This window comes from Camellia sinensis, chromosome 2 (genome assembly GCF_055761805.1).
Source record: "Camellia sinensis isolate YWXY chromosome 2, ASM5576180v1, whole genome shotgun sequence".
Lineage (NCBI taxonomy): Eukaryota > Viridiplantae > Streptophyta > Magnoliopsida > Ericales > Theaceae > Camellia > Camellia sinensis.
The window spans coordinates 62,825,269-62,851,250 of record NC_138962.1 but is presented as its reverse complement, the minus strand read 5'-3'; the positions used below and the strand labels follow the sequence as shown (position 1 = coordinate 62,851,250).

Below are 25,982 nucleotides of genomic sequence, written 5' to 3'. Positions count from 1 at the left end.
AAATAGCGAGTGGCTATCACCAAATTCCCATTTTTTTTAGCCACAGTCCATAAACTTCACCCAGCAAAAGGAAAGCAGGCGTTCACGACAGAGAGAGAGAGAGAGAGAGAGCGACAGAGAGAATCACAGTTTTGAAGAAAAGCGCTTCACAGACATGGATGAAACCCTAAATTCATCGGAACCACAACCCTCCGACGATCCTATGGACGAAGCCGAACCCCTTCCTTCTCTATCCAAATCTCAAAACCCTAAGCCCACTTCCGACACTGATTCCGATTCCGATGACTCCGACTCCGGTGACGAATCCCAACAGACCCTCCAAATCGAAACACTAGAAACCGAGCTTTCCAACAACCCTGTCAACTACGACTCTCATGTTCAGGTACTCACTTACTCCCCATTTTTCTTTTCTTTTCTTTTTGTATTGATTTTCTATATTGATTATTGGGACCTAAGGCGTTGTTTGGTTTATATGTTTTTTTTTTGGTTGACAGTACATAAGAGTTCTGAGGAAAAAGGGGGACATTGAGAAGCTACGAAAGGCAAGGGAGGCCATGAGTGAATTGTTTCCACTCAGCCCTGCAATGTGGCAGGAGTGGGCTAAAGATGAAACCTCTCTGAGTTCTGGGTACTGTGTTTTATGCCCATTTATTTAATTTTCTTTGTTGTAATCATTGCATTTTGGATGTTTATGTGTGTATATATGCAATATCATATGTGCCTGTCATAACTTTTTAGTTGCTATTATGTTTATCAGATATCAGGGATTTGTAAGAATGGTTCTCATGAATTTTCGTGTGTGATTTATGTATTTTTGTATCCCTGAGTACCCTATATGTTAAATACAAGTCTTCTACATTTTCTTAAGGTTGTGTTTGGTTCATTGATTTGGGTAGGAATTTGGAAAGGTAAAGGGAAAATGTATGTGAAATGTAGTTCTATTTTATTCACATTTTCCTGTCTTTTCCCTTTCCATCTTCAAATCCCTACCCAAATCGTATAAAACCATAGAGTATTTCATAATTGTTTTAGAATTTTCTGCCGAAGACAATTCCTCACAAGCACTTGCTGTTGCAAAATACTCGACATGCCACTTAGTTTCTCGATGTCTATCTTGTGCTACTTCACCAACTCATTTTATATACAAAAATGTATTAATGGAGCAAGCCATATTGACGGCCTTCTAGACAATATATATATACACATATCAATTGTCATACTCTTGCCATTTATTGTACAACACTGTCAATAGTAGGAAGAGTGATAGCAAGATGCCTATGGGCATCAATATTTTTCTCCGTGGTGTAGACAAGGATTGTATATTGTGCCAAAAAAGAGTTGTAGCGTGGAGTAGTTATGCATAAAAAACAGAAAATTAAAATTTGTTTGGAATAAAATACCATCCATGTACACAGTGCTCTGATATTCTACTATCAATCACTCTCTTTGTTGAATATTTCAATTAGGAAGGAGATAACAAGGACAACTACAAGCATATATACATAGATTGGGAGAATATAGGATACTTTATGCTAGAGGAAGGCTTAGGCTGTCAAGCATTTGGTCTTTATCTATGACAAACAAATCTCTCCTCATGAGTCATCATGCAATTACTTGGTCGAGAGAAAAGGAACTTGTGTATATATACTTGGTGGGAGTCCTAGATTGACAAAATACTGAGAAAAATAATAAAGCCTCCAAGTTAGATTTGTAATTTCCTTTGTTGTCCCATTCGTTTTTAGGCCAAAAACTAGGATCACATTTTTTTTTTTTTTTTTTTTGTGGTTTTTATTTTTTTCTACTAGAATTTTCTACATGACACAATAATATGACTCAAACCGTACACGAAGTTAGCGGGTTAGGGATGACCATTTCCCAACACAAACATTTATATGACATGACCTAATAACACCAATATTAAACATGTTGGGTTAGTGAGCGTCGAACATGCGCAACACAAAGTTTATATGGATAACCCATATAATAAAAAACTAGTTACAAATTTTAATATTATTTCTACTAAGGCGTTCTATGACATTTTTGAATCTCTTATGTAAGTCCATCCAACTTATTAAAAAGTATGTAAAATAGGATTTTAAAACTAATATAAGTCTTATTTTTGTTTTTATTTGAAGATATTATATTTTTGGTTTACTATTTGAGTTAATGTAATGACATAAATATAATAATAGGATATAGTTTTTGTAAATTAAGAAAATAAAATTGAGTTGAAATAAAATATTCTTATAAGTAATTTCATTCTATAAAGATTAGTTTCATTAAATTGAACTTGCGAAGAAAAATTTTCATTTTTTTCAAGCACTTTATATTTTTATCTAATGTCGAATTTTTTTGACATGACATGTTAACATGACATGAGTTGGACATGGACTAAAAATGACACCACACGATAATATGAAATAATAAACGGGTTGAGTTAATGTTGAGGTAATTTTAACACGAACCTGAAATAACACGACATGAACCTAACCCAACACAGCATGACGCTCACACCTAGGCTATGAGCTTCTTCTTGTTTTGGGTAGGATCTAGGCTAGTGTGCCATCCTTTGTATCCAAACATAAACAACAATGACACTAAAAGAAGTAAAACTATTGTAGGGCAAATTGTAGATCCACATTTGTAGAACCACAAAGCTGAATGGTAAAAGATGATGAAAGAATAGATTGCTATTAGATTATCATGCCCCCTTCCCGTTTGTATTACCATGAAACATGTTAAAAATTTAAATCTGGAATGCTCATTTTGCTTGCTCTATTTGGCAAAAATTGGCTCTATAGATGTGCTTCATATGTGGAGAATAGTAATTCATTTTTTTCTTTTTTTAAATATTTTTTTTGTATGAGTAATAGTAAATAGGGATTCATGCAACTGAGGCCAAAGATGCATGTGGAATCTTTTTGTTTGGTTGAGTCTAGGGCTTAGTTGCACGAAGCGGGGGCGGAGGCGGGAGCGAGGAAGCGTGAGTCGATAGAAGTTTCTTAGGTTGGGAGCGCCTCGGGGAGCGGTAATATATATATATATATATATATTTTAATACACATTAGAAGTTTTTTTATAAATATTTTTATTTTAATACACATTAAATATTTTATTTATTTATTATATTTTTTAAATAATGTATTATAGATAGTTAATTTATTTTTTTATTTTTAATTGATCTATATTATAAATAAAAAATTATAATAAATAAGGAATAATAAATTATGATAAAATAAACAAAAAGAAAAATTAGATATTTTATTTTATAATTTTTTTTATTATATATGATTTTATTTTATAATTTTTTTATTCTATATGTTAATGTTTAGGATATTGAGAATATTAAAAGTATAAAAAAATAAATAAAAGATGTAAAATGATTTTTTTTATTACTAAAAACAAAAAAAGGTAAAAAAAATAAAAATAAAGAATAAAAGAGGAAGAGAGAGACAACAACGAAGAGGGAAGAGAGAGGAGTCGAATAGAGGGGAGGAACAAGAGAGACGAATAGAGAGAGAGACGAGACAAAGACGAAGATGAACACAGAGAGAGAGAGAGATACGAAGGATGAAGGAGACGACGACGAAGAGCATCGAACAGAGGGAGAGAGTCAAAGAAGATAAATAGGTTTGACTTCGACGATGAACAGAGGGAGAGAGATAGTCGAACACACATAGATTGGAAGAGCATACCTTGATCTAGTCTCGATTAGGATTTCAACAGGTTTTTCTCCTTTTCTTTTCTCTTTCTCTGTCTTCAATGGGTTATGGTTTCTGTCTGTTTTCTCTTTCTCTGTCTTCAATGGGTTAGGGCTTCTCTCTGTCTGGGTTTCTAAGTTGTTTTATTTCCACCAACGATCCCATCTTTGACAGAGTCGCGTTTCTCTCTCTACAGAGACGCGATTCTTACACGTTTCTTTCTAAGAAACGCGGAATCGCGTTTCTTACGAAGATTCGTCACCTGGTTGCACGATTCCTGCAAGGTCTAGGGAATTCAAGATTGATTTGTTTGCTTTAGATGGATTCTAGGATTTGGCTAGATGGCCAAGAGTTGCTAGGACTTTATTTACTTCTCTTTCATATATCTTTCCGTCTTTCTTTTATTTTTTTAATTTTTTAATTTTCCTTTTTTCTTTGGGCGAATTACACTAACAGTCTCCGTAGTTTGGGGTTTGTGTCGCTTTTATCATTGACTGTTCAATTGTGATACATTTGACTTTGAATTTTGAATCCTGTTCCAAACAAGGACAATCAAAGATGTTTTCTTTGCAAATGGCCCATTTCAAGGGCAAAGTCGTCATATAACTTATTTTGTGTTGGTTAACTTGTATGTTGTTTGAAATGTAACGGTCTTTTTTTTTTAATGAATAATGTTGCCACTTTCTTGGTTATAAAATTCTGTTTGGTTTAGTTTTCAGAAATTTTTTCTAATCTAAAAATTAAATTGGTGAAAAAAATAAAAAACACATCATTTTATATAATTTTTTCTTTTGGTAGGGAGAAATAATTTTTTTTGATATCTATTTTCGTTAAATTAGTTTCTATTTTTTTCAAAAGTCAAACATGGTGACAACTTTGATGTTTTTATTAAACCAATCCATTAAATCAAAAAATCCAAAACTAAAAATATTTCATATATTAAATATATCGATTACACATTAAAAGCCTAATAACTATCTATTACATGATAACCATCCAAAAATACTTGTTAATAACAAAAACAACCATCTATTACATGATAACCATCCAAAAACATCAACAAAAACAATCATCCATTACGTGATCGTCATCCAAACACGTACTAAAAAATTAATTTGGTAAACAAATAAAAATATAAAAATGTAAAAGATTTATCATTTTTATATAATTTTATCTTTGGTGAGTAGAAATAAATTTAAAAAATTTAAAAATAACTTTTTGACATTTATTTTTCTCAAACTAGTTTATATTTTATCCAATTGACAACTTTGCCCTTGAAGTGGAGTATTTTCTATTTGCAAAGGAAATAGTGTCTTCAATTGTCCTTATTTGGAACGAATTCAAAATTTAGGGTCAAATATATCACAATTGAAAGGTTAGGGACCGAAGTGACACAAGTCCCAAGCTATAGGGACACAAGTCCCAAGCTATAGGGACTGTTAGTGTAATTCACCATTTTTCTTTTAAATTTGCATGTCTATATGTACCTAGATTAGCACAAACACTTATATGAATTTGTTGTGTCTGTGTTGGATTGCACTTCTTGGAAGCCCATGGACATCTCTTTGACATTTCTTAGACAAGTCCATGAATAACTTTCATATTTTTAGACACTTGGCTTACAATTAATTAGTGCTTTTTAAAACATGAAAATTTGGTATGCGCAAATTGCTGCCGCAATGCAAGCATAGATGCTTTTCACTGTAAAAGGAGAGAAATATATATTTTAAGAGACTACCAACATACTTTATATTGTTTCATATTTTGATATCTCTAGTTTCATCTTCTACTTTATGCAAATGTTAATTAGAAAGTCAAGAAACTATTAAAGTTTATATATCTGAAAAATATTTCTATATTGTTAGTTTTCCTGCCCCCCTTTACTTGAATCTGCAGTGTCCTCACATTCAGGATGTGCAAGTGTCATGCTACTTAGCTATTTGTTTGTTTGTTTACCTGCCTATCTTCCCATCTAAATTTCTCCTGCTCAAAATGTTGATCTCTTTTATGCAGGTCATTACCATGGAGTCTCTAGTTTCTTCGAATGATTTTTTTAATGAAGTTGAGTCTAGCTTTTGTGATAATTATTTTTTTTGTAATTCATCTAATTGTCTAGATCTCAGGCTTTTCATGGCTTGTTATTTTGTTCATGATTTAGGTGGTGATTGGCTTACTCTCTTTATTGTTTAGGAGGTAATCATTACTCTATTTATTGTTTATAAGGTAATCACACATTATTTATTTTCTTCTGTTTTGCAGACCGGAGTCTTTTCCTGCTATTGAGAAGCTTTATGAGCGTGGTGTCTACAATTATCTGGTTGGTTCTAGTTCTTATTATAAACAAATTTTTGGTTCCTTCAATGTGAAAAGTAAAAAAGAGAAGGTTAAAGAAAATACATAAAAAAAGAAAAGTATAGGGTAAGAGACGTTACAAGAATGAAAGTATGCATTTAAAAATGCAGTTTCTCCATTGTATGTTTATTCTCCATGAAATGATATTACGTGATGGGGAAAAAAGATTAGAATTTCTTAAAAAAGAACAAATAAGAAGAGTAAGGTGAAGATCTTCCATCATTGTAAGAAAGAGGAACCACAACGAAAGAAGGAACAAACTAGAGCTATCTAAGAAAGAAGATGGCTTTTTATAATTGTCTCATAATAGAAGCCCCTTTCTTGACTTAGAAACTTCATTGTATGGATAACGAGGTCTGTGAGTTCTTAACCAACTTTGATCTAGAAAGTTGGAGTGGGTTGTATCTTTGCATTAGTGCAAATATCTGACAAGATCTTTTAATCTATTCTTCGTGCACAAGTTTATCATACATCTGTCACCTGTTATTCTGAAGTTGATAAATTCTATAACTTGCTGTTCTATGCCTAATTGGAGTAGAAAAGCTTTTGGATTCAATTGAGTCCCTAACACTCGTTAACTTGGGTACAATAAAGGTAATAGTTAAGTGGATTGGGATCTGGTGTGTATAGTGAATTTTGGGCTTTTCCATTATGCGTTTTTGGTAGGTGGATCGTGAGATGGGGAATGAATAGATAAACTTGTGATGTAGGGTAGTGAGGGGAGGGGTTAAGTATGGATGTAACTTGTTGGGAATGGATATCACTTGAAGTGAAATGGAAAAGGTAATTGTTGAGTTTGAGGGAAGGCTATATGAAGGGGTTGGTTGAATTTTTATTACATTAGATTTTGGGGTCTTTTGGAAAGTGGGTTATAATCCACTTCCCAGATTATAATCCACTTCCCTCTCTCACAAGAAGCTGATTATAATCAATTTTTAATCAGCTTTTAACCAAAAAGCTGATTATAACCATCCTCCCAAAATAGCCCTTTGTGTTGGGGGGCATGTGAATATGATGAGCTTTTGGATGATATTTCATTTGTGGAGCATGCCTTGAAAGAGGTTTGAGCTCTTTCCATTGGCAATAAACAAGGATGTTGCCTTGCAAGCTCTTTGTTCCTTGAAAATGTTTCGGGATTTCTAGTTTTTTTAGGCATTGATTGATTGGGATATTGAAGTAATGGGGAGATTCTTTGAGCTATCATTGTTGTTAGTAACATATACCTTGAAGGAGTTAAGTAGTGAACCTAGTGGTAGATATGACATAAGCTCTTTTTGTAAGGTGCTCTTAATGCATTGATTGGTGGCTTTTGAGCTTTGGTAAAACTTTGTACCATTATTCCTGGTTCTTTTTGTTATTGCGATGTAATGACAAAGTTTGTCATGGGTGACAGAAGAAAAAGGGCTAAGCTTAGTTGGATGTGGTGCTCCTTTGCCTACATGGATGTTTTGTTGGTAAGGGTTGGAAACTTAGGATGGTAAAGAGTGTCTAGTTCGTAACTTGAACCAGTGATGCTTAATTATTTGTTAATGGGTTTTAGGAGTGTATATAGTTCCAATTTTTATCTCACTTATTATTTAGGGGAATACAAGTTGTCTCTGTTATTAGAATCTTACGATTTGCGATTTGATTCATGATTTGATTTGCAATTTTTGCAAAATTGATATGAACCTATGGGTGAAGTTATTTTGGAAGTGAATTTTTAGTGAATTGCACGATTCACAATCGATTCACGATTCGATTCACTTTTTACGATTCATGTTATTTTTTAAATTATTGTGTCGACATATTTTCAATTCTTTTTTTCTCCATCTTTTTGGTGAAAATGACATAATACAACTTCAAATAGCGTTTAATACCAAAATAATCAACATATATGTATGATTTGTTGTTATTTTAGTGATTATATAATTTTTAATAAGATCCAATCAGATTTAGTTAGACCCAACATATTTTTAACCTTTCTTCTCATTTTTTTTCCTTTAAAAAATCATAATATATCTTCTAAAGATGTCTAAGATTAAAGTTTACACTATGAATTATCTATTGTTATTTTATTAAATTGAATATAATTGAATATTACATGTGTAAGGTCAATTATACTTTTTAAAATGTTTTAAGTTTTAAAATAAAAGATTCTAAATAATTATCATTTGCTCATTGTTACTTAGACAAGTATGTATACTTATTGTTCAAATATCAATATCGTTGTTAATTATTGTTATTTTGGAAATTGATAGTTTGTCTATTTGGTTATTATCTTTATTAAGAATGGTTGATAAGAAATATCTAAAAAAGAAAAAAAGGTAAGATGGTGATCTTACATAGGAACTTTTGTGAACTGCTTACCAATTAAACTACGTGATTATCATTCAAAATGACATTTTTATTGATTTAAGTTGAAATATTTCATATTCATAAGATATATTTAACATTTAAATGTGTAGATATATGTTTTTAAGTAATTTAGAAAAGTGACCGAATCTTTACAATTCACAATTCAATTCGATTTGCGATTCGGTATGAGGCCATTTTGATTCACGATACGAATCCCGATTTGACAACTATGTAAGTTGTAGATATAGTCATCATCTCTCTTTTATACTTTGTGCATACTATCCCCCTTCTTTCCCTTCCCAACCCTGAGATGCTTGTCAATGGATTTTTAACTTCCAAAAAAGAGAAATGATTTCTATATCTTTATAGGTACCATGCTTTTCAACCATATTCAACCTGATTTAATTGAAAATGGACTAATTTTTGGCAAAAATTGAAACTGTGTGTGAAGCTTCACTCCTGTAGCTTTTGTAATAATTTTTTTTAGTGCTTTCGACCAAACTTCATATTGATGTTTCTCAGAACTCTACAGTATTACGGCCAATAAAGAGGCAATGTATCTCTTGCTGATGTGTTAGATTGGAAGGAAATGACTGGTGTCTTTTGTTTTTTTGCAGTCTGTCTCTTTGTGGTGTGACTATCTAAATTTTGTACAAGAACATGATCCGTCAGTTCGTGAATGTTCAGCTGTGGGTATTTTGAAGGCAAGGAACTTATTTGAGCGTGCTCTTCCTGGTGCTGGTTTGCATGTTGCTGAAGGTCATAAGATATGGGAAGCATACAGGGAGTTTGAGCAAGCTATCTTTTTCGCTATTGATGAGACTGATGTTGAGGTCAGAACGTAGTTCAGTAATATGTTGTCTTTTCTATGGCAATTTTCCTGTATACAATTCATTTACCAAATTCGTATATAGTATGGTAGCATAAGTTGTATTCCATTTGCAAACAATTCAATTGTTTAATGTATAGGTTCTATAGGATGCGAGTGGAATTTCCACTTCAGGTGGATCATGCGATGCAAGTTCTTTTGAACTGCACTAAAAGTATAATTGATATTATAATGTTACTATTTGTGTTTTTCTTTACCCGAAATTGTTGATAATAATACATATATATACACATGTGATTGAGGGATTATATCCAAAGTGGTCAGTGCTTTTCTTCATTTTTTATGGTTACTTTTTAACTATATTCTTCTTTTTGTAAGGAAGGAAAATTAAAAAAAAAGCATCAAAAGGGAATGTTGCTCATATACAAAAGGTTCAATGATGATAACCTACACCAATCTATCAAAAGAAAGGTGTTGATGCATGAAATATTGACGGAAATAGGGTTTCCTATAATTGGACATTTCTTCTAAGAGATAGATTCCAAGTAGGGTCATGGCAGAGTTAACCCAATGGGATTTCCTATAATTGGCTGTATCCCTATTTTGTTTCTTGTATGATGTATATTAAATAGTACCTTGGGTTTTGCAGGGAAGAGAAAAGCAGGTTCAGCGCATTCGAAGCATATTCCACCGTCAATTGTCTGTTCCACATAGTGACTTAAGGCCGACACTACTTGCCTACAAGGCTTGGGAGGCGGAACAAGGGAATGTTCTCGACGCCAGCTCTAGTGACTTGGATGGAATTTCAGCTCATGTTGCCTCTGCGTACCAAAAGGCATTGGAGATGTTAAATGCTCGCGTTCATTTTGAAGAACAAATTTCTAAGAAGGATATACCTGACATGGAAAGGCTTCAAGAATACATGGTTTGTATCTGTTTATGCCATTGCATTGGTGCGAGATGGGTAAAATGCGGCAATAGTTTTTAATGATATTTAAAAGAAATAATGGAAAATTGCTTGAAAAAAGAGAATACAGTGATGGCCTAACACTTATAATCTGCCAGCTGATACTTTCACCAAACATCAAATGAGGAGTAGCAAAAGCCATCATTCTTCCAATCCTGCAAATTTTAATACATGTGATAACTCTTGCTTTGAAGGCACTTTGCCACAGATGCATACTTGCCGATTGCGAGATTAAATGAAGTCGGGAAAGCTATCTGTAACGTCTCCTCCCCATGCCACTATTTACTCCAACATTTCACCATCATGCTCATAGATAAATGCATATTCCCCAAAAAAATCATCCCAAATATTCCTAATAACCTACCGAAGCCCTTTGCCATACGATGTGGACACCTTGGGATCTGAAATTCCTAATAAAGGCTAAATGTGTCTTTGTAACTCAACAAAGCCTTATTGCAACTTCCCAGGGTCTGTTATGTGAAACTTTCTGTTCTGTTAAGCTCCATCTAGAGCCATAATCCTTCTTTGTTTAGTCTATGGTCTTTGTTTCTAGAGGCTATGTATGTATATGCTTGCAAAAATTCGTTGACTATGCTCCTGTTGTCAGAATATACTTTCTGTCTAAACCTTGCTTTTGGTAATAGCATATGGACCATCTATTTGATTGATGTTATGTTTGTTTTATCAACAATATACTAGAAATAATGTTGGTGTCATGTTGTTGCAGGCCTATCTGAAATTTGAACAGTCTTTTGGAGACCCTGCTCGGGTTCAAATTCTTTATGAACGTGCTGTAACAGAATTCCCTATATCAAATGATCTCTGGCTTGATTATACCCGCTACCTGGACAAAACCTTAAAGGTTGACATTTGACTTGTTTCTCTTTTGTGCTTGGTTCTAGCAGTTCAATTTTGGTGATTATCAATCTCTTCATTCCAGGCTTCTAGTATCGTAAGGGAAGCTTATTCGAGGGCCACGAAGAACTGTCCTTGGATTGGTGAATTGTGGGTTCGGTACTTGCTCTGCCTTGAACGTGGCCGTGCTCCTGAGAAGGAGATAGCTGCTGTATGTGACGTGTTACCCTTTCTCCACAATGCCTGTTTGCTGAATGAGATTCAATTTGATTCTCCCAGAAAGGATAAACAATTATATGTGACCGAAACTTGTCTGAAACTTGACTGAACTCTGTATCTTGGTTATTTGGATATTTGACTTTGCTCTAACAATGACAATTTAGTTATTTGGCTGACAAACAAATTCAATTATTTGCTGGTGTGGGGACAAATGCAGTGTAATGCATGACTATAGTTTTATCATATGGCGCTTCTTCCATGTTGGGACTTTGGGTTTGTTTCCTCTTGGGATCTTCAAAATGTTTTTCCCTCCTTGTATATTGGGTTGTGCTTTGCGAAACCATTTGTCCTTCTTGAAGGACGACTCATCCTTCCAAGCCCTTGGATTTTGTCTTTAGTATAAAAATATTTTATCTGTTTTTTCAATAAAAAAATGTTGCTCAAAATCATTCAAAAACACTATATTATGTTGTAAGAGCTGCCTTTAATGTCGCTTTGAAATTTTAACACTGGTGGCTGAGGGGAGAAACAAATAACAAATTGTTGGGTTAGGTGCATTTTGTCAACTCGGGGTTCCCTCAAAACCTCAACTATTTGTACACTAAATCCAACACAACAATTCTTGCTTGTATTTTTGCTGTCATTCTACATTTGGTTTATGAAGTCGTACTATATTTCCGTGAGTGTCATGGACTCACCCACCTGGGCCAACCCCTCTTCCCCAGAATTCAAAAAAAGAAAAAAAAGAAAAAGAAAAAAAGAAGAAAACTACAGAAAATTCAACTTTACCCCCCTTCTCTTCGTTTCTCACTCAGTGTTACTTTATGTTAGCTTCATAAAAATGTGATTATATGGTTTCATGTCCAGTTTTTTCCCCCCATGATATTGTTTAGATTTTCTTTTCCATATTGTCTGGCCACTGTAAATTGATGCAATTTAATTTTCAATCTTTTTAGGCATTTGAGAAGTCTCTGCTGTGCACATTTTCAAGCTTTGATGAGGTATGAATATAATTCTGTTACTTCATTACATAGTTTATAACATTGTTAATCACAGGTTTCCAGCTTATGTAGGTTCGTTTGTTTTCTTATCACATCACATTTTTAAGGTAGCAACATTTTGTTTGTGAGATAGTATTATGGTAAGAGTTAATACGTGGATGTGCCATTTAAGTCATGTTAGATTTGGCCTTCACGTGGACATGTTTCAGACTTTCTTGGCCTCTAGTAACTTGGGCGTGACTGATGGGAGCTGCTGAGGGATATCAAAATCTTTAAAGAGAAGAGTAATAAGTTCAAGTGGATTAAATATATTCTACCATTTCATTGTTTCTTTAGCAATGGAGAAAAAATTTAATGTTCAAATGAACCTTTGTATGGTTGTTAGTTACTTTATTAATAAAAGGAAAAATGGTGTATAAACCAGGAAAAATATTCAATTTTTTTATTCTGGCCTTTTCTGTTGTATCTCATTTATAGAAAGAAAAGAACACAGCACGTAGCACACTTGGCACAAGACCAGTCTTATTTTGGGTTATCTGTTTAACTGTGTAGCTGTTCAAGTGTTCTATTTTCTTGTTTGATGCACACCATACAGGCATCCATTTGCACACAGAGGGAGGCACCTTGTATGTTTCTATTATGTAATGTTGATTTCATCTGAAGTTCCTTGTAATATAAAATGAGTAGAGTTGTCTTAGCCTCAATGTTGTTTGCAAAATACTTTTGAATCTTTTTTTGGAAGCTAGTGACAATGCTAATGTGACAGTGGAACTTTTTATTTTATTTTATTTCAGTACTTGGATATATTTCTCACTAGGGTTGATGGCTTAAGGCGGAGAATTGCGCGAGCTGGTGAAGTAGGGGATGCTTTGGATTATGCTCTTATAAGGGAGACATTTCAGGTTTGTTCTTAATATGCAACTTCATGTTATAGCTGGTTCCTAGACTAGTAATCTTTTCATTGTTGGTAGAATTAGAGTTCGTCAAGTGGGCATGTTTTCCTAATGATCTATTAGAAATTGTTTTTTTCTTTTGATTTTTTTTATTATAATGTTTTAAATTATTATTATTATTATTATTGTGTTTCTTGCTTCGCAATGAACTTTGTCATGCATTATCATGATCTTCTTTAGGATAGCATATATGGCTGTCTACTACACCTTAGTAATTAGCATGCCAAGTCAACACACCTTGACAAACTCTCATTCCATGTACTTGGGATTGGCTACATTCGTCTTCTCTGGTAGGCTCTTTGTGAAGCATATCTTTGATCACAGCCTTAACCCACATTCTTTTCGGTCTTCATCTTGTCCTGAAAGCACCTTGGACATGGATTCATGCAGGCCTGAGTTGGTGCTTATAACAGGTAAACTTGGAAAAAGTATTTTTTGTGGTTTGACTAAAATCAACTTTTATGTTTTTTAGTTAACAGCGGGAAAAAAACTGATGAGACCAAATTTAGGAAGAAACTTCATTGGAGAGAAAAATCTCAATTAGAGATACAAGAGCTCTCAAGCTCACAAAATACATCCTCAAATATCATAAATATGACTACTAAAAACCCAAATGGGCTAATGCCAACTAAAGCAACCTAAACATAGCTATCACTACTCTTATTACATCAAAAAACAACCGTGGAGTAGTGGCATTTTGTACTACAATTATCTTAGCTGTTCATCTTGACTGCTGCACTTAGAAGAGGATATTGAGGAATCCTGGTGCCAATTGTATAACAATTAGTTTGCTGATCTGAGTTTTGAATTGTTTGATAATTTTAAATTGTACCGTATAGTTGTGGTCTAGGGAAATTCGATTCGTTTCACCTGTTATGCATTTTATGTGGTGGCAGTTTTCTGGTTGTCCTTAATATGCCGCGAAGCTTACGTTGCAAAATATACAGAATGATCTTCTTTGATTTGTACTTGTTGGGGCAAGTATGCTGTTTTTTTTCCCAATACATTTTCTTACATGTTAATTGTTTATATTTCAGCGTGCATCTGATTACTTATCACCACACCTTAAGGGCACAGATGGTTTGTTGCGAATGCATTCTTACTGGGCGCGATTAGAGTCAAATCTGGGAAAAGATCTAGTTGCAGCTCGTGGAGTTTGGGAGAGCTTGCTTAAAATTAGGTTTGATCATCCCTCTTTGCATTTTGCAAAAAGTACCATTTCTTAACCTCAGTGCTTTATTGTTATGGTCTGTTTATTATAAAGTGGATCTATGTTGGAGGCCTGGCAAGGTTATATAGTAATGGAGATTGAAACGGGTTACATAAATGAAGCTAGATCCCTCTATAGGAGATGCTACAGTAAAAGATTTCCTGGGACGGGTTCAGAGGTATGTTTCTTGTTGCTTTCTAAACCTTTTTTAATCCTGCTATCTTTTTCTTTTTGTAGTTTTCTTCTGTATGAATAGCTTGATCATATAGTCCCTAGCTTAACAATTGGGTATTACAAGCATCCTGCAGTGTTGTTATCTATCATATACATAAGTTAATCAATTTATTGGAAAATATTTTGTTAAATTGTAAATAAATAAATAATTGGGTATTACAAGCATCCTGCAGTGTTGCTATCTATCAAATACGTAAAATCAATTTATTGGAAAATATTTTGTTAAATTGTAAATAAATAAATAAAAGCATCGTTATAAAAAAAATAGAAGTATGTGTAATGTGTTTCAGGTATTTTATTTTAAACAAAAATATATTTGTTATCTTCCAACTAATCATCATCAAATCATGCACATGATGACATCCACAACATGACGTTACCAAGTATATGGATGCAACGGTATACATCCAACACACCAAATTACCAAGAAAGGTTCTACTTTAATTATTGTGTAATTGGTATAAATTATCACCTTCTGCAACTGTAATTACAATGATAACAGTCATAGTTAGTAGTGGCTGGAAAATGAACATTAGTGATCACATCATTGCACCTGGAAGAGGGATAGGGGGAGTTGGAGTAGTTGTTTTCCTTTGTCATCATTTTTGTCTGATGTTTTAATTTGAAGATTGTGGGCTGTCAATTTCTATATGTATATTTTGCATAATTTATTCATCAATCCCTCCACATGATGCTGTATAGGCATTGTTCAATACAATAACTAGTGATTTTGGCTTTTGAACAAAGGTTTACTTAATTACATATATGGCATTTTGGATTAGATGATATCTTCCTTTCCTAAACAACAGAATCATTCAGGACATATGCCATTCGTGGCTACGCTTTGAGAGGGAATTCGGCACACTCGAAGATCTTGATCATGCTATACAAAAGGTACTATTTCCTGTTGCAGCTCCTTTTTTATTCTTCAAATATCAATTTAGCAGCTGTGCTGTTTTTGTTTCATGAAATTATTGCAATGCAATGGTTAAACTGGGTTTCTGATGTTTAGATTAGATGTAGAGAGCAATATTGGCCATGAGTGACAGTAGATTGTCAATATCTATAATCTATCTTACAAGCATCCTATGCCCTTGAAAGTTACCATTATTGCGTTAATCTAGTGTGTGATATCTACATTAAAAAGAATATTGACTTTCTTTTTTTTCTTTTTCTTCCCCCTCCCCCCCGATATTCTATTTACCAAAAAAAAAAGAGTATCGATTTTATGTTATGACCTTGACTTTCACTTCCCATCTATAGGTTATAACTCCGCAAACACCACCGCCCTGTATGCTTTCAACTGTTATTACTTCCTTTTAGTATATCACAACCATCAAATCAGCAGATTAAGTTTAGGTACAAGCAAATCCACGACAATTTTATGTTCACATGTCACTCATCAAACTTATCACAGATGATAAAATATGGAGTCTTAATTTTATAAACCTGTTGCATCTTTTAGGAACTTTACCTTTGACAAAAGGAACAGGTCTTAATCATAGCTTCCTTGGTCATAGCTTCCATCCAGTGACTAATATCCATTAGATTTTCAGGGCCCCTAATTAGATTAAATTGCCACGAGAAATAATTATGTTTAGAAGAAAAACCTGAGGTAGCAAGATTAATCCTCTGTGGTGGATTTGTAGGACAAAGACAGTTGTGTTTATCAGGAAATGGTGAGGTGGTTTAACCATAATTTGGGGAATCAGTTAGTGGGCCAAATTGAAATAGGCACATCTGGTAATAAACTAAGTGAACCAATAATAGACTGGTAACTTGGATTTCCCATCAACCAGTATATGTTCATGACCTTACTTGATCAAAAACTGTTCTATGGGCTCGTATTTCTGTGTCGTCAAGTTCCAAGGGGACAGGAACCTAAGCCTGGTGAATAAACCATGTTAGAATTTACCTACACCTACCACCACCTACTACCACACCTACTACACCTACCACCAATTTACCCTCACCTACTCCTCACCTACTACCCAAACCCTCTCCTATATAATGAGCCACTCTGATTTGTAATAATAAATATCAATCATCAAATATCAATCAATAATACATATATTTTTACATGGTATCAGAGCTATAAGATTTAGGCCTATACTCTTTTCTTTCCGGCGGGCAGCCGGCCGGCAACCTTGCCTTCACTGCCCGCGGGAGTTTTTCAACAACATCACCAAACCAAACACCAGAAACCCTATTCTTTATCACTTTCTCTCTCTACAATAGCACGTACCAAGCAAACTGCCCGAAAATCCACCGGCGGCAAGGCACCCAGGAAGCAGCTGGCGACCAAAGCTGCCCGGAAGTCAGCTCCGGCGACCGGAGGAGTGAAGAAGCCTCACAGGTTCCGGTATGCTTCTTGACGAAGTTCTCGTCGGCGAACTTTGATCCGTAGATGGATTCGCCTCCTGTGCCATTTCCGGCGGTGAAATCGCCTCCTTGGCACATGAATCCAGGAATCACGCGATGAAACGACGAGCCCTTGTAGTGCAAAGGCTTGCCGCTCTTTCCAACTCCTTTCTCGCCGGTGCAAAGTGCACGGAAGTTCTCCGCCGTGCGGGGAGTGGTGTCGGCGTAGAGCTCCATTACGATCCTCCCGGCCGGTTGACCTCCGACGGCCATATCGAAGAACACCTTGGGGTTTGCCATTCTCTCAGAGCACTGAGCTTCTGATCCGAAAGCTCCCATTTCAGAGGCTGGTCAGAGAGATCGCTCTGGTTTTTCTTTCTTCTCCAGTTTGGGTTTCTGCTAAAATGACTGTCTTCTTAGTTTCAATTTCTCTCTCTCTCACAGTATCCCTCTCTTTCCTTTCTTTTTATTTTAATCTTCCCATTCCCTTTTCTCCTTATTATTCTATCCTCTTTTCCATTCTCCATCCAAAACCATTATCACACATCCACCGCCCATATCCCCCACTTTCTTTATACCCATCTTTTCTTTTCTTTTATTATATATATATATATTAAAATAATCAATCATAACATCAAACCCCTCTGCTGGTTCCACCCATGTGAGCTTGTCCCCTCTTATTATTATTATTATTATTATTAAAAAAAAAAAAAAAAAACAAAAAAACAAACAGGCAGACGACGAACTTGCACAATCGACTCATTTTATTCATATCAGGATCAACTCCGATCACCATTTTACACAAAAAAAACAAAAAAAAAAAAAAAAAAAAACAAAAAAAAAAAAAACAAAAACAACAACAACCTCATCCACAGGCGGAATTTTTTCTCCTCTACTCTACTGCAGGTCTCTTCTTTTTGCCTCCGTCCTGGGCAGTCCTTGCCGGTGTTGCCTCCGTGTTTCCCACTCCACTGGGCATGATCACTCCCCCATACTCCTCCACTCCCGCATCTGGTGGACCTCCAAATCGGAACATCACGGTGGCCTTCCGCTTCAGCTCCTTATTTTCTGCTTTCAGCACACTTATCTCTGCTCGCGCATCCTTATACATGCGTTGGAGCAGAGCCAGTTGGGCGTTTAAATGCTGCACCTCATTTGTCCTACTCTGCAGCCGGTTCGACAAGTTTGTGACCGCCGTCATGCTTTCCACACATGCCTTCAGTGTATATTGATTGGCTTCAATATCTGTTTGCCCTGCCATTTTTTGCTCCACAGACCGTATCGGAAAGTTCAACGGAGCAAAACCAGCGGTGTTTGGTTGAGGTTCACTGGCCACCGCACCAGTTATCTCTCTTGTTGACTCGTTCAGGTCGGGAAAGAGAGTAAGCAGAGGGCGGGACGAAGAGGCCATTTTCTCAGACAACAGAGTGTTACAAAATACCTCTCTCAGAAATCTCTCTCAGAAACTCTCTCTCGCAAGTTTTTTGTCTCCGCCTCTACCTCAGCCTAAGCCTCCGTCTTATAGCCGAGGCAGCCACGCGCATCGCGCGCCTCTTGCCACCAGCCGACAAACGGGCACGCAAGCCAAGGCGCCCACGTGCCTCGCCATCATGTCCGGCACACCTTTTGATGAATTGGGCACGCCTTTTGATGGCACGCCTTTTGAAAAATTGGGCACACCTTTTGAGGGTGCAACTTTTACAACGGTCCGACATGACCCTATAAACTGTCCCGACATTTGATTCCGGTTAGCATCACCAACGGTCCGACAAGACCCCATAAACTGTCCCGACATTGATTCCGGTTAGCTCCTTTATGGGTCCGACAAGACTCTGTAAACTGTCCCGACATTGATTCCGGTTAGCTCCTTTATGGGTCCGACAAGACTCTGTAAACTGTCCCGACATTGATTCCGGTTAGCTCCCTTATGGGTCCGGCAAGACTCTGTAAACTGTCCCGACATAGATTCCGGTTAGTTTCTACAAGGGTCCGACAAGACTCCGTAAACTGTCTTCTACAACGGTCCGACATGACCCCATAAACTGTCTTCTACAACGGTCCGACACCACCATCCAGTGTCCTCTACACCGTTATGACACCCCCATACAGTGTCCTCTACAACGTTATGACACCACCATCCAGTGTCTTCACCAATGGTCTGACACGACCATACAGTGTCTCCTATCCTCTTTTATTTTTATGTATTTTCCTGTTTTGTTCCTCTCTCCAAACTCAAGTTGGTTAGTTTCTATCCTCCTTGAGTTTGCGGGGGCTGTTAGAATTTACCTACACCTACCACCACCTACTACCACACCTACTACACCTACCACCAATTTACCCTCACCTACTCCTCACCTACTACCCAAACCCTCTCCTATATAATGAGCCACTCTGATTTGTAATAATAAATATCAATCATCAAATATCAATCAATAATACATATATTTTTACAAACCAATACAGTGTGATCGGTGTGTGATTAACAGCCCTTCTTGTCCTCCTTGGATCGTTGAGCCATAGAGGATTCTTCTGAGCGGGTGCCCATCTGGCTGGATCATCATGTGGTTGTCTGACAGACTTCCAGTTGTTACATATTCATTGGGGAATTATGTTTCATGGCTCAATATAAGTTGTGGTTAATAATTTTGGAGTGACTGAGAATAGCATACTCCTTTAATTTTGCATTTTCATTGTAGTGGCTGTCGCATCATGTGCGTTTGCCTCCTCGTCAGAGAACTCAAACAAATTTTCTCCTTAATATCAGCATCAGGTTTATGGGTCTCATGTTTTGAAGATTTCGCATTAGCAAAATGAGGGGAGGGTTATACACTTCAACTTTCCTGAAATAAGTTGATGTGTATTGATTACTGTTAAAAATATATTAAACTTTTGTCAAATTGCATTCAACCTGATTGCTGAAGAGCTTGGATTGTGTTTGGATTGGGCCTTGCACTTATCTGTGGACCATGCTGAGTTATATTATTCGGATACTATTTTTCTTAAGATTATTTAAACACATTGTTTCTGGTTTTCTCCTGTCCTGAATGTCCTCAGGGTACCTTGAATTTTATCCATTATCCTCATTGCTGTGTGATTGAATCTTCTTGAATCAGAAAAAATTCCTCTGCAATTTTTTTTCTATTGTTTTGTTTAAAATAATGATGAATATTTCATTTATAAACATGTGTATCATTTTGCATGGTTTCGATTAAGCAGCTTTTGACTCAATAATACATGCTTTAAGAATTGAGCCATTGGTGTGTTGAATGCACTTTGATGGTCGTGACTAGAGTGTGTATATTTTCTATCCTTTATCACGTGTCTGTTCCTTTATGCTTACCTTGATATTTTGGCCATGCCTTTGGAAAAGTTATTTGATGTGTTCTAACCTTGCCTTTCTATACTATTTCAATTGTATTACTGATCAAACCTGACCTGTGCTAGTTACGGTTGGAAGTATTTTGTTGTTGCTGCTTATTCTGTGTATTGCGTAAACTACATTTTTAGTGTATGTCAACTTAGACTAAATGAATTTACCCTTACGGCCTGTGACAACGTGAGAAACAGAGGACATGCAGCTTGATGACTTGAGAAAATGGGGTAAAAAAATGAACCTGTGTTTCTTTGAAGACTTGGTAGAGCAACATTGCATTTCCTTACTCTCATGTCATTTTTTAACATCCAATATTGATGATTTGAACTTGGTTTATGGGTTTGACTCACAAATCATGTTAACTTGACAGCATAGTTTGAGATTTCAGTTGCTGTTGATATTGAATCTTGTTTTTCAGAAATTTGAGGATTGAAAGATGGTCCACATTAATAGTGTCATACGTAGGCTTTATTTTGAAGCCATTTCTCATTCTTACTGGTTCTGATTTTTTGCTTCCTTGCCTATAAAGAAATTGGTAAACCATGGAGTACCTTTACAGATTTCAACTTAAGTAATTCTGTATGATGTTTTAGTGTAAGTTTGGATGACAGCTGTTAACTAGTTATATTGATGCTAATATTTTTCGTTCCTTAACAGGTTACCCCCCGTTTGGAAGAGCTGCAAATGTTCAGGTTGCAGCAGGAGAGCAAAAGTATTGGCACAATGGCAAATCAGAGAGAGACCTTATCAAAGAAAATTGCACGTGAAAAGAGAAAGCAGCGACCCAACATAGCTGATGAACAGCGAACAACAAAACGGAAAAAAGATATAGATCCAAACATAACGAAAGTACGTGGAGTGGATAAAGCTGAGGAGAAAAACTCTCTTCAAAAAAATAAAGATGAAAATGTCCAAGTCCATGAAGGCAAAACTAGTAATGCACATGGAAAAGGAAAAAAAGATTTTATCCCTGAAAAGCCCAAATACAATGACCAGTGCACTGCCTTTGTATCAAACCTTGGCCTTCAGGCAAGTTGTTTGCTGCCAATTCATCTTCTTTTGAGCCTCACTCTTATGCACCCACATGCACAAATGATCATGAGAATCAATTGTCGTTTATATCATAATTAATTCATCTAATGATAACTTGTACAGGCAACTTATGAGGATCTGCGAGCTTTTTTCAGTGATGTGGGTGGAGTAGTTGCTATTCGCATATTAAAGGACAAGTACACTGGAAAATCAAGGGTACAAGTTTCTCTCTCTCTCTCGCTCTCCATATACATCCAAAGGCCTTAATTTTATCCTCCTCTGCCCTATCCATGTGTTGTGTATTCTCAAATGTTAAATGAGAGAACTGGCAATCTCCAAGTTCGCTATCAGTAGCAATTTGTTTTGGTGTTTCAAGTTGGTAGTTTCATATTCAAACGTTATAACTGAGATTTAGATTGGAGACAGGAGTCTTGACAAATATTTGTTGTGTGGGACATAATGAACATGCAATTTTGGTGAGGTTCTTCCATGGTCAAAATGCAGCAAAATGATGTCTGCTGACAAATGCAATTCAGTTTATGTTGTAGTTATAGTTGTGAGGTTCTAAAAGGAGCATACTTCATCCATGTTTTGTTATCTTGCATATCTTAATTTTGGTGGATCTGATTTTTGGACTCAAAATAAGATTTAACTTCCCAAATTATTTGCTGCAATGGCCTAGGCCCTAGAATGGACTAGGGCTTTGGGGATAGAATTGCAGGGAGAGGTTACAGTGGAGATGAGTCCATCTACAAGGTTGCATTGGCCTCGGCGCTAGATTGGTTACATAGCTGGTTCTCAGCTTAAAGCCCCCCTGTGCTTGGCACTTCTCTTCTGAAAGGCTAACTAAAAAAAAAGCTCTATTATCCTGTGTTCTGACTGGTTGGTGAACACACTACACATCAGGAACTCTGACCTAGTAGGAGTTACTAGTGTAACTGTTTTGGCACTTCAAATGTTCCTTTTATTTTGGCAGGTAACTGGTAATGTTCTCTAGTCTTTTCAGTGTCCTTTACTTGGGAGTTGTTGGGGGTTAGTTTAACGGCATGGAGGTTTCAAGTCGCTCCTTTTGAAGTCAATTAATTAAAAAACTGGAAATTTTAATTTTACTTCATAACTGTTTTTTCAAAGATGCATTTCTTTTCTTTTGTTTATGCTCATCCGCCTTCCTCTCCATTGTTATTTGTCTAAACTTTCTGTAAAGCACACATGAAGCATTTGTAGGCACTCCTTATCACCTTTGTTCTACACCCTCGTCTTGGTTTAATGCCTTTATTTGCTACTATTCTGTAAGTCCCGTCTCATACCCATCTCGTAGTACTGCTATCGTTCCACAAAGCATTAAATGCAAGCATTATCTTAGATGTGCAGCCTGGTTCTTTATGTTATCCTGGAAATCCTGCTCCACAAATGAATTAAACCAGGTTCATTTTGTTAGTTGGCATAGTTGATTTGAAGTTTTTAATTCCTTGTTTGGCCATGGGTGTGAAATGACATCCAATTTTGAGTTGGATGCTGGTTAATGAAATCCAGTGATATTGGTTATCCAGCAAAAGGTTTTATTTTTCATTTAATATTTTCCTTTGAGATATGGCATTAATTGTTATCATAGAGGGTTTAGTCTCTGCATGATTCATGTTTTGTATGTCTGAGTGAGCTGTAATATTGATGATTTTGTCAATTTTATAATACCACTGGTACTGTGGTCAGATCAGGTAATGAACTGTACAAATAGTAGTAATCCTTGTGATGAAAAAGGCAAAAAAAGGTCACCATACTCGTGTTTTGTGGCAAAGTTCTGAATTCCATGCATCTTTATGTGTATTAATTTTGAAGGAGTTGTAGTTTAATGCATTCAAATTAGTTCTAATCTTATTTTCTCAATTCTGTAGGGATTGGCTTATGTTGATTTCTCCGATGATGTACACCTTACTGCAGCTCTGGCAAAGAACAAGCAAATGTTTCTCAATAAGAAATTGAGTATTGCACGGTCAGATCCGAAGCAGCGGAGAATGAGAGAATCTGTTGGACGTAACACCCCAATGGAACATGGTATGCTTGTCTTTTTTTCTTCCTTTTATTTTCTTTTAATAAATGTTCTCTCCTCCACTCAGTGTTGCCATGTGCCTATGCACATTGCTTGCCAAACAATTGGCTTACGAAGAAATTTTTTAGCAGGGTTGAGGTATGTGTATATGGAAGATTGAAAACTATTTGCTGTATATGTTTTAAAAATTTAGGGGGTAAAAAAAAATGTAAAATGGGAATATTCAAAACAATCAAAATGAGAAAGAGCTATGATTATATGTAGCCAAAACCATTTCCCAACCTGCTCATGTCAAGTAGCAAGGCAATCTCATAATTCCAATCGTGTTCAGTCTCTCAATCCTTCAATTAGTGGATTTAGAATATAATATTGTGTGTAATACATGCCATTCTATGGGGTAGGCACCATATAATGAAGGTTTCCTAGACAAGAAGTTAGTTTATTTGGCTTCTTTATTAAGAAATCTGACTTAGATTTGAAATTGTTTAATTAATTTTCTGAAGTGCCTATTGGTGAAAGATAGTCCTAATATTACTCTATACTGTTGCACCTAACAAATTATGTTTTGTATTAAAGAAGTCCGTTAGATATGCTAATCATTGCAATTTATTATCAAGTTTAAAGTTCCAGAAAGCTTACTCATGTCTGTATTTGCTATCACATTGTCTTTCGTCTCCATTTTTTTGTAGTTTTTCTTGCAAAGGTTCTCCCTTTGGTCATATAAGCCAATGATGAATGTTTTATTCTCAAATTTAACAATTGAATTATAGGCATTGTTGAATCATGAGTGTTATCCTAAATCAAATCCTAAAATTTTATCGTATACCATATCAACATTTAAATATCTCAGCAAATTCAGAAACAAAGAAATGTAAGCAAAATATGAAATGACAGTCAAAGGTAACTGTAGATAATATAAAAAATGGTGAATGAGGAAAATAAAATAAATAAAAAGAGAAAAAAGTTAACTGTAGAAAAAGAAAAGAATTAAGAACGGAAAAGAAATAATTGGGAACATATACAAACTGCTGAGTTATGTGGTACCTTCATTTACATTTAATGGTTGATTGATTGATTTTGGGTTTTTAGATTTTTGCCTCCAGTAGCAAGTTTCTGTGTGCCTTCCAAATTTTTTGGAAAAAGAGTATAATAGTACAACCCCCTGGGCGCAACGCAGTTGGTTAGGAGGGGGGCCTCTATGGGCGTTGCCTTGGATCTACGGGAGGATGTGAGATTTTCTTGTACCAAAAAACAAAAAATGCTAGAATACATCTCTCTTAAAATTAGAGAGGACTAACATCTGAAAAGATTTTCATTAGAAATATCCGTAACATTTATTTTTCTTACAAATACCAAGAAACAACCAAAGTTTTTTTCTCCACGTATTTTGGTTTGATCATGAGATGTACTTTAGTTGGGATCATATCAGGTATACCTATCGATTACCTGTGAAGCATATGGTATATCATATTTACAGATGCTGACTAGTGACTAATACCATTGGAAGTTAAATTCATAATTGTGTTCATTGGTCCTGTCATTCATAACGGAGTCTTCTTTTCTTGTTCAACTGTAGAATGTTATTTCATTTTGGGTGTTTTCTGCTTTTCTTTGTTATGGTGGTTCATCTTGCCCTTTCAACCACACTTTTAATTCTTCTTCGCTTTGGAAGGTGAAATGTCGGGGCATACAAATGGACAAACAAATACAGTTGGCGAATCTGATTCTAAGGATTCATCTGATGTATCTAATGCGACCTTGGCGGCTCAGCCACAGTCGGCTTATCGTCGGCATGCAGTTGAAAATGTCCAGCTCAAGGGGAAGAACACATTTGCAGTGCCAAGAAATGTCAGACCCCTTGGTTGGACTGACAAGAATAAACAAAAAACCGAAGAAGCTCCGGAAGGGGAAGACCAGACGCCAAAATCCAATGATGAGTTCAGAAAGATGTTCCTCAAAAGTTAATACTGTTAAGAAAGACTATACTATATATGCCTCCCACACAAGGCTTGTATAGAGTTTCCCAACTGTAAGTTTGCAGATGTCTTACATGCATATACAGTAATTGCAAATGATAGCAGAATACTTTTATCGTGTTGAAAATTTTATTTAATTTTCCCATATCATTTAATCCAATTTGTTGTCACTGATTACTTCAACGATTAGATTTAGAAGTCTCTGAATCCATCCTTTCAGATTAGTTGTAGATATCGGGGATGATTGAGTCGGGGGTGGCTAGGACAAGGTGATCTGGGAGGATGGTAGGCAAAGGGACTATCAGAGGCAGCGGAGAAACCAAAGGCAGTCTTTCAGATATAGAGAAGATAGCAGTTGAAAGGTCTAGGAGACTAGCTGATCCCAAGGTTTGATCGATGTCACTTTGATAATTTTGGAAAGGTCCATGGTGATAACCATTTTGGAGATTAGGCAATCGCTTGCTTGGGGAGATTTTGGCCGAGCCGAGTGAGGCAATCTTGATTTTTAGTCTTGGGCGTTTTACATGTGGGTATA

The 25,982-nt window shown here is 35.8% G+C and overlaps 1 protein-coding gene across 1 annotated transcript; it reads left to right on the top strand.

The window, feature by feature from the left end:
- On the top strand, window positions 1-25,607 carry EMB140 (EMBRYO DEFECTIVE 140). Its single transcript, XM_028234529.2, has 16 exons — window positions 1-382; window positions 495-628; window positions 5,961-6,018; window positions 9,008-9,223; window positions 9,869-10,144; window positions 10,914-11,048; window positions 11,127-11,252; window positions 12,217-12,261; window positions 13,056-13,163; window positions 14,252-14,394; window positions 14,479-14,602; window positions 15,478-15,552; window positions 21,050-21,421; window positions 21,548-21,640; window positions 23,317-23,476; window positions 25,144-25,607. The coding sequence occupies exons 1-16, from the start codon at window positions 155-157 to the stop codon at window positions 25,434-25,436; spliced, it is 2,586 nt and encodes an 861-aa protein (XP_028090330.2). The 5' UTR covers window positions 1-154; the 3' UTR covers window positions 25,437-25,607.
- Window positions 25,608-25,982: the final 375 nt, after the last annotated feature.

Coding starts and splice junctions, on each gene's coding strand:
- EMB140 (XM_028234529.2), top strand. CDS start 155: ATGGATGAAACCCTAAATTCATCGGAACCACAACCCTCCGACGATCCT. Junction 383..494: donor ACTACGACTCTCATGTTCAG/GTACTCACTTAC, acceptor TTTGGTTGACAG/TACATAAGAGTTCTGAGGAA. Junction 23,477..25,143: donor TAACACCCCAATGGAACATG/GTATGCTTGTCT, acceptor TCGCTTTGGAAG/GTGAAATGTCGGGGCATACA.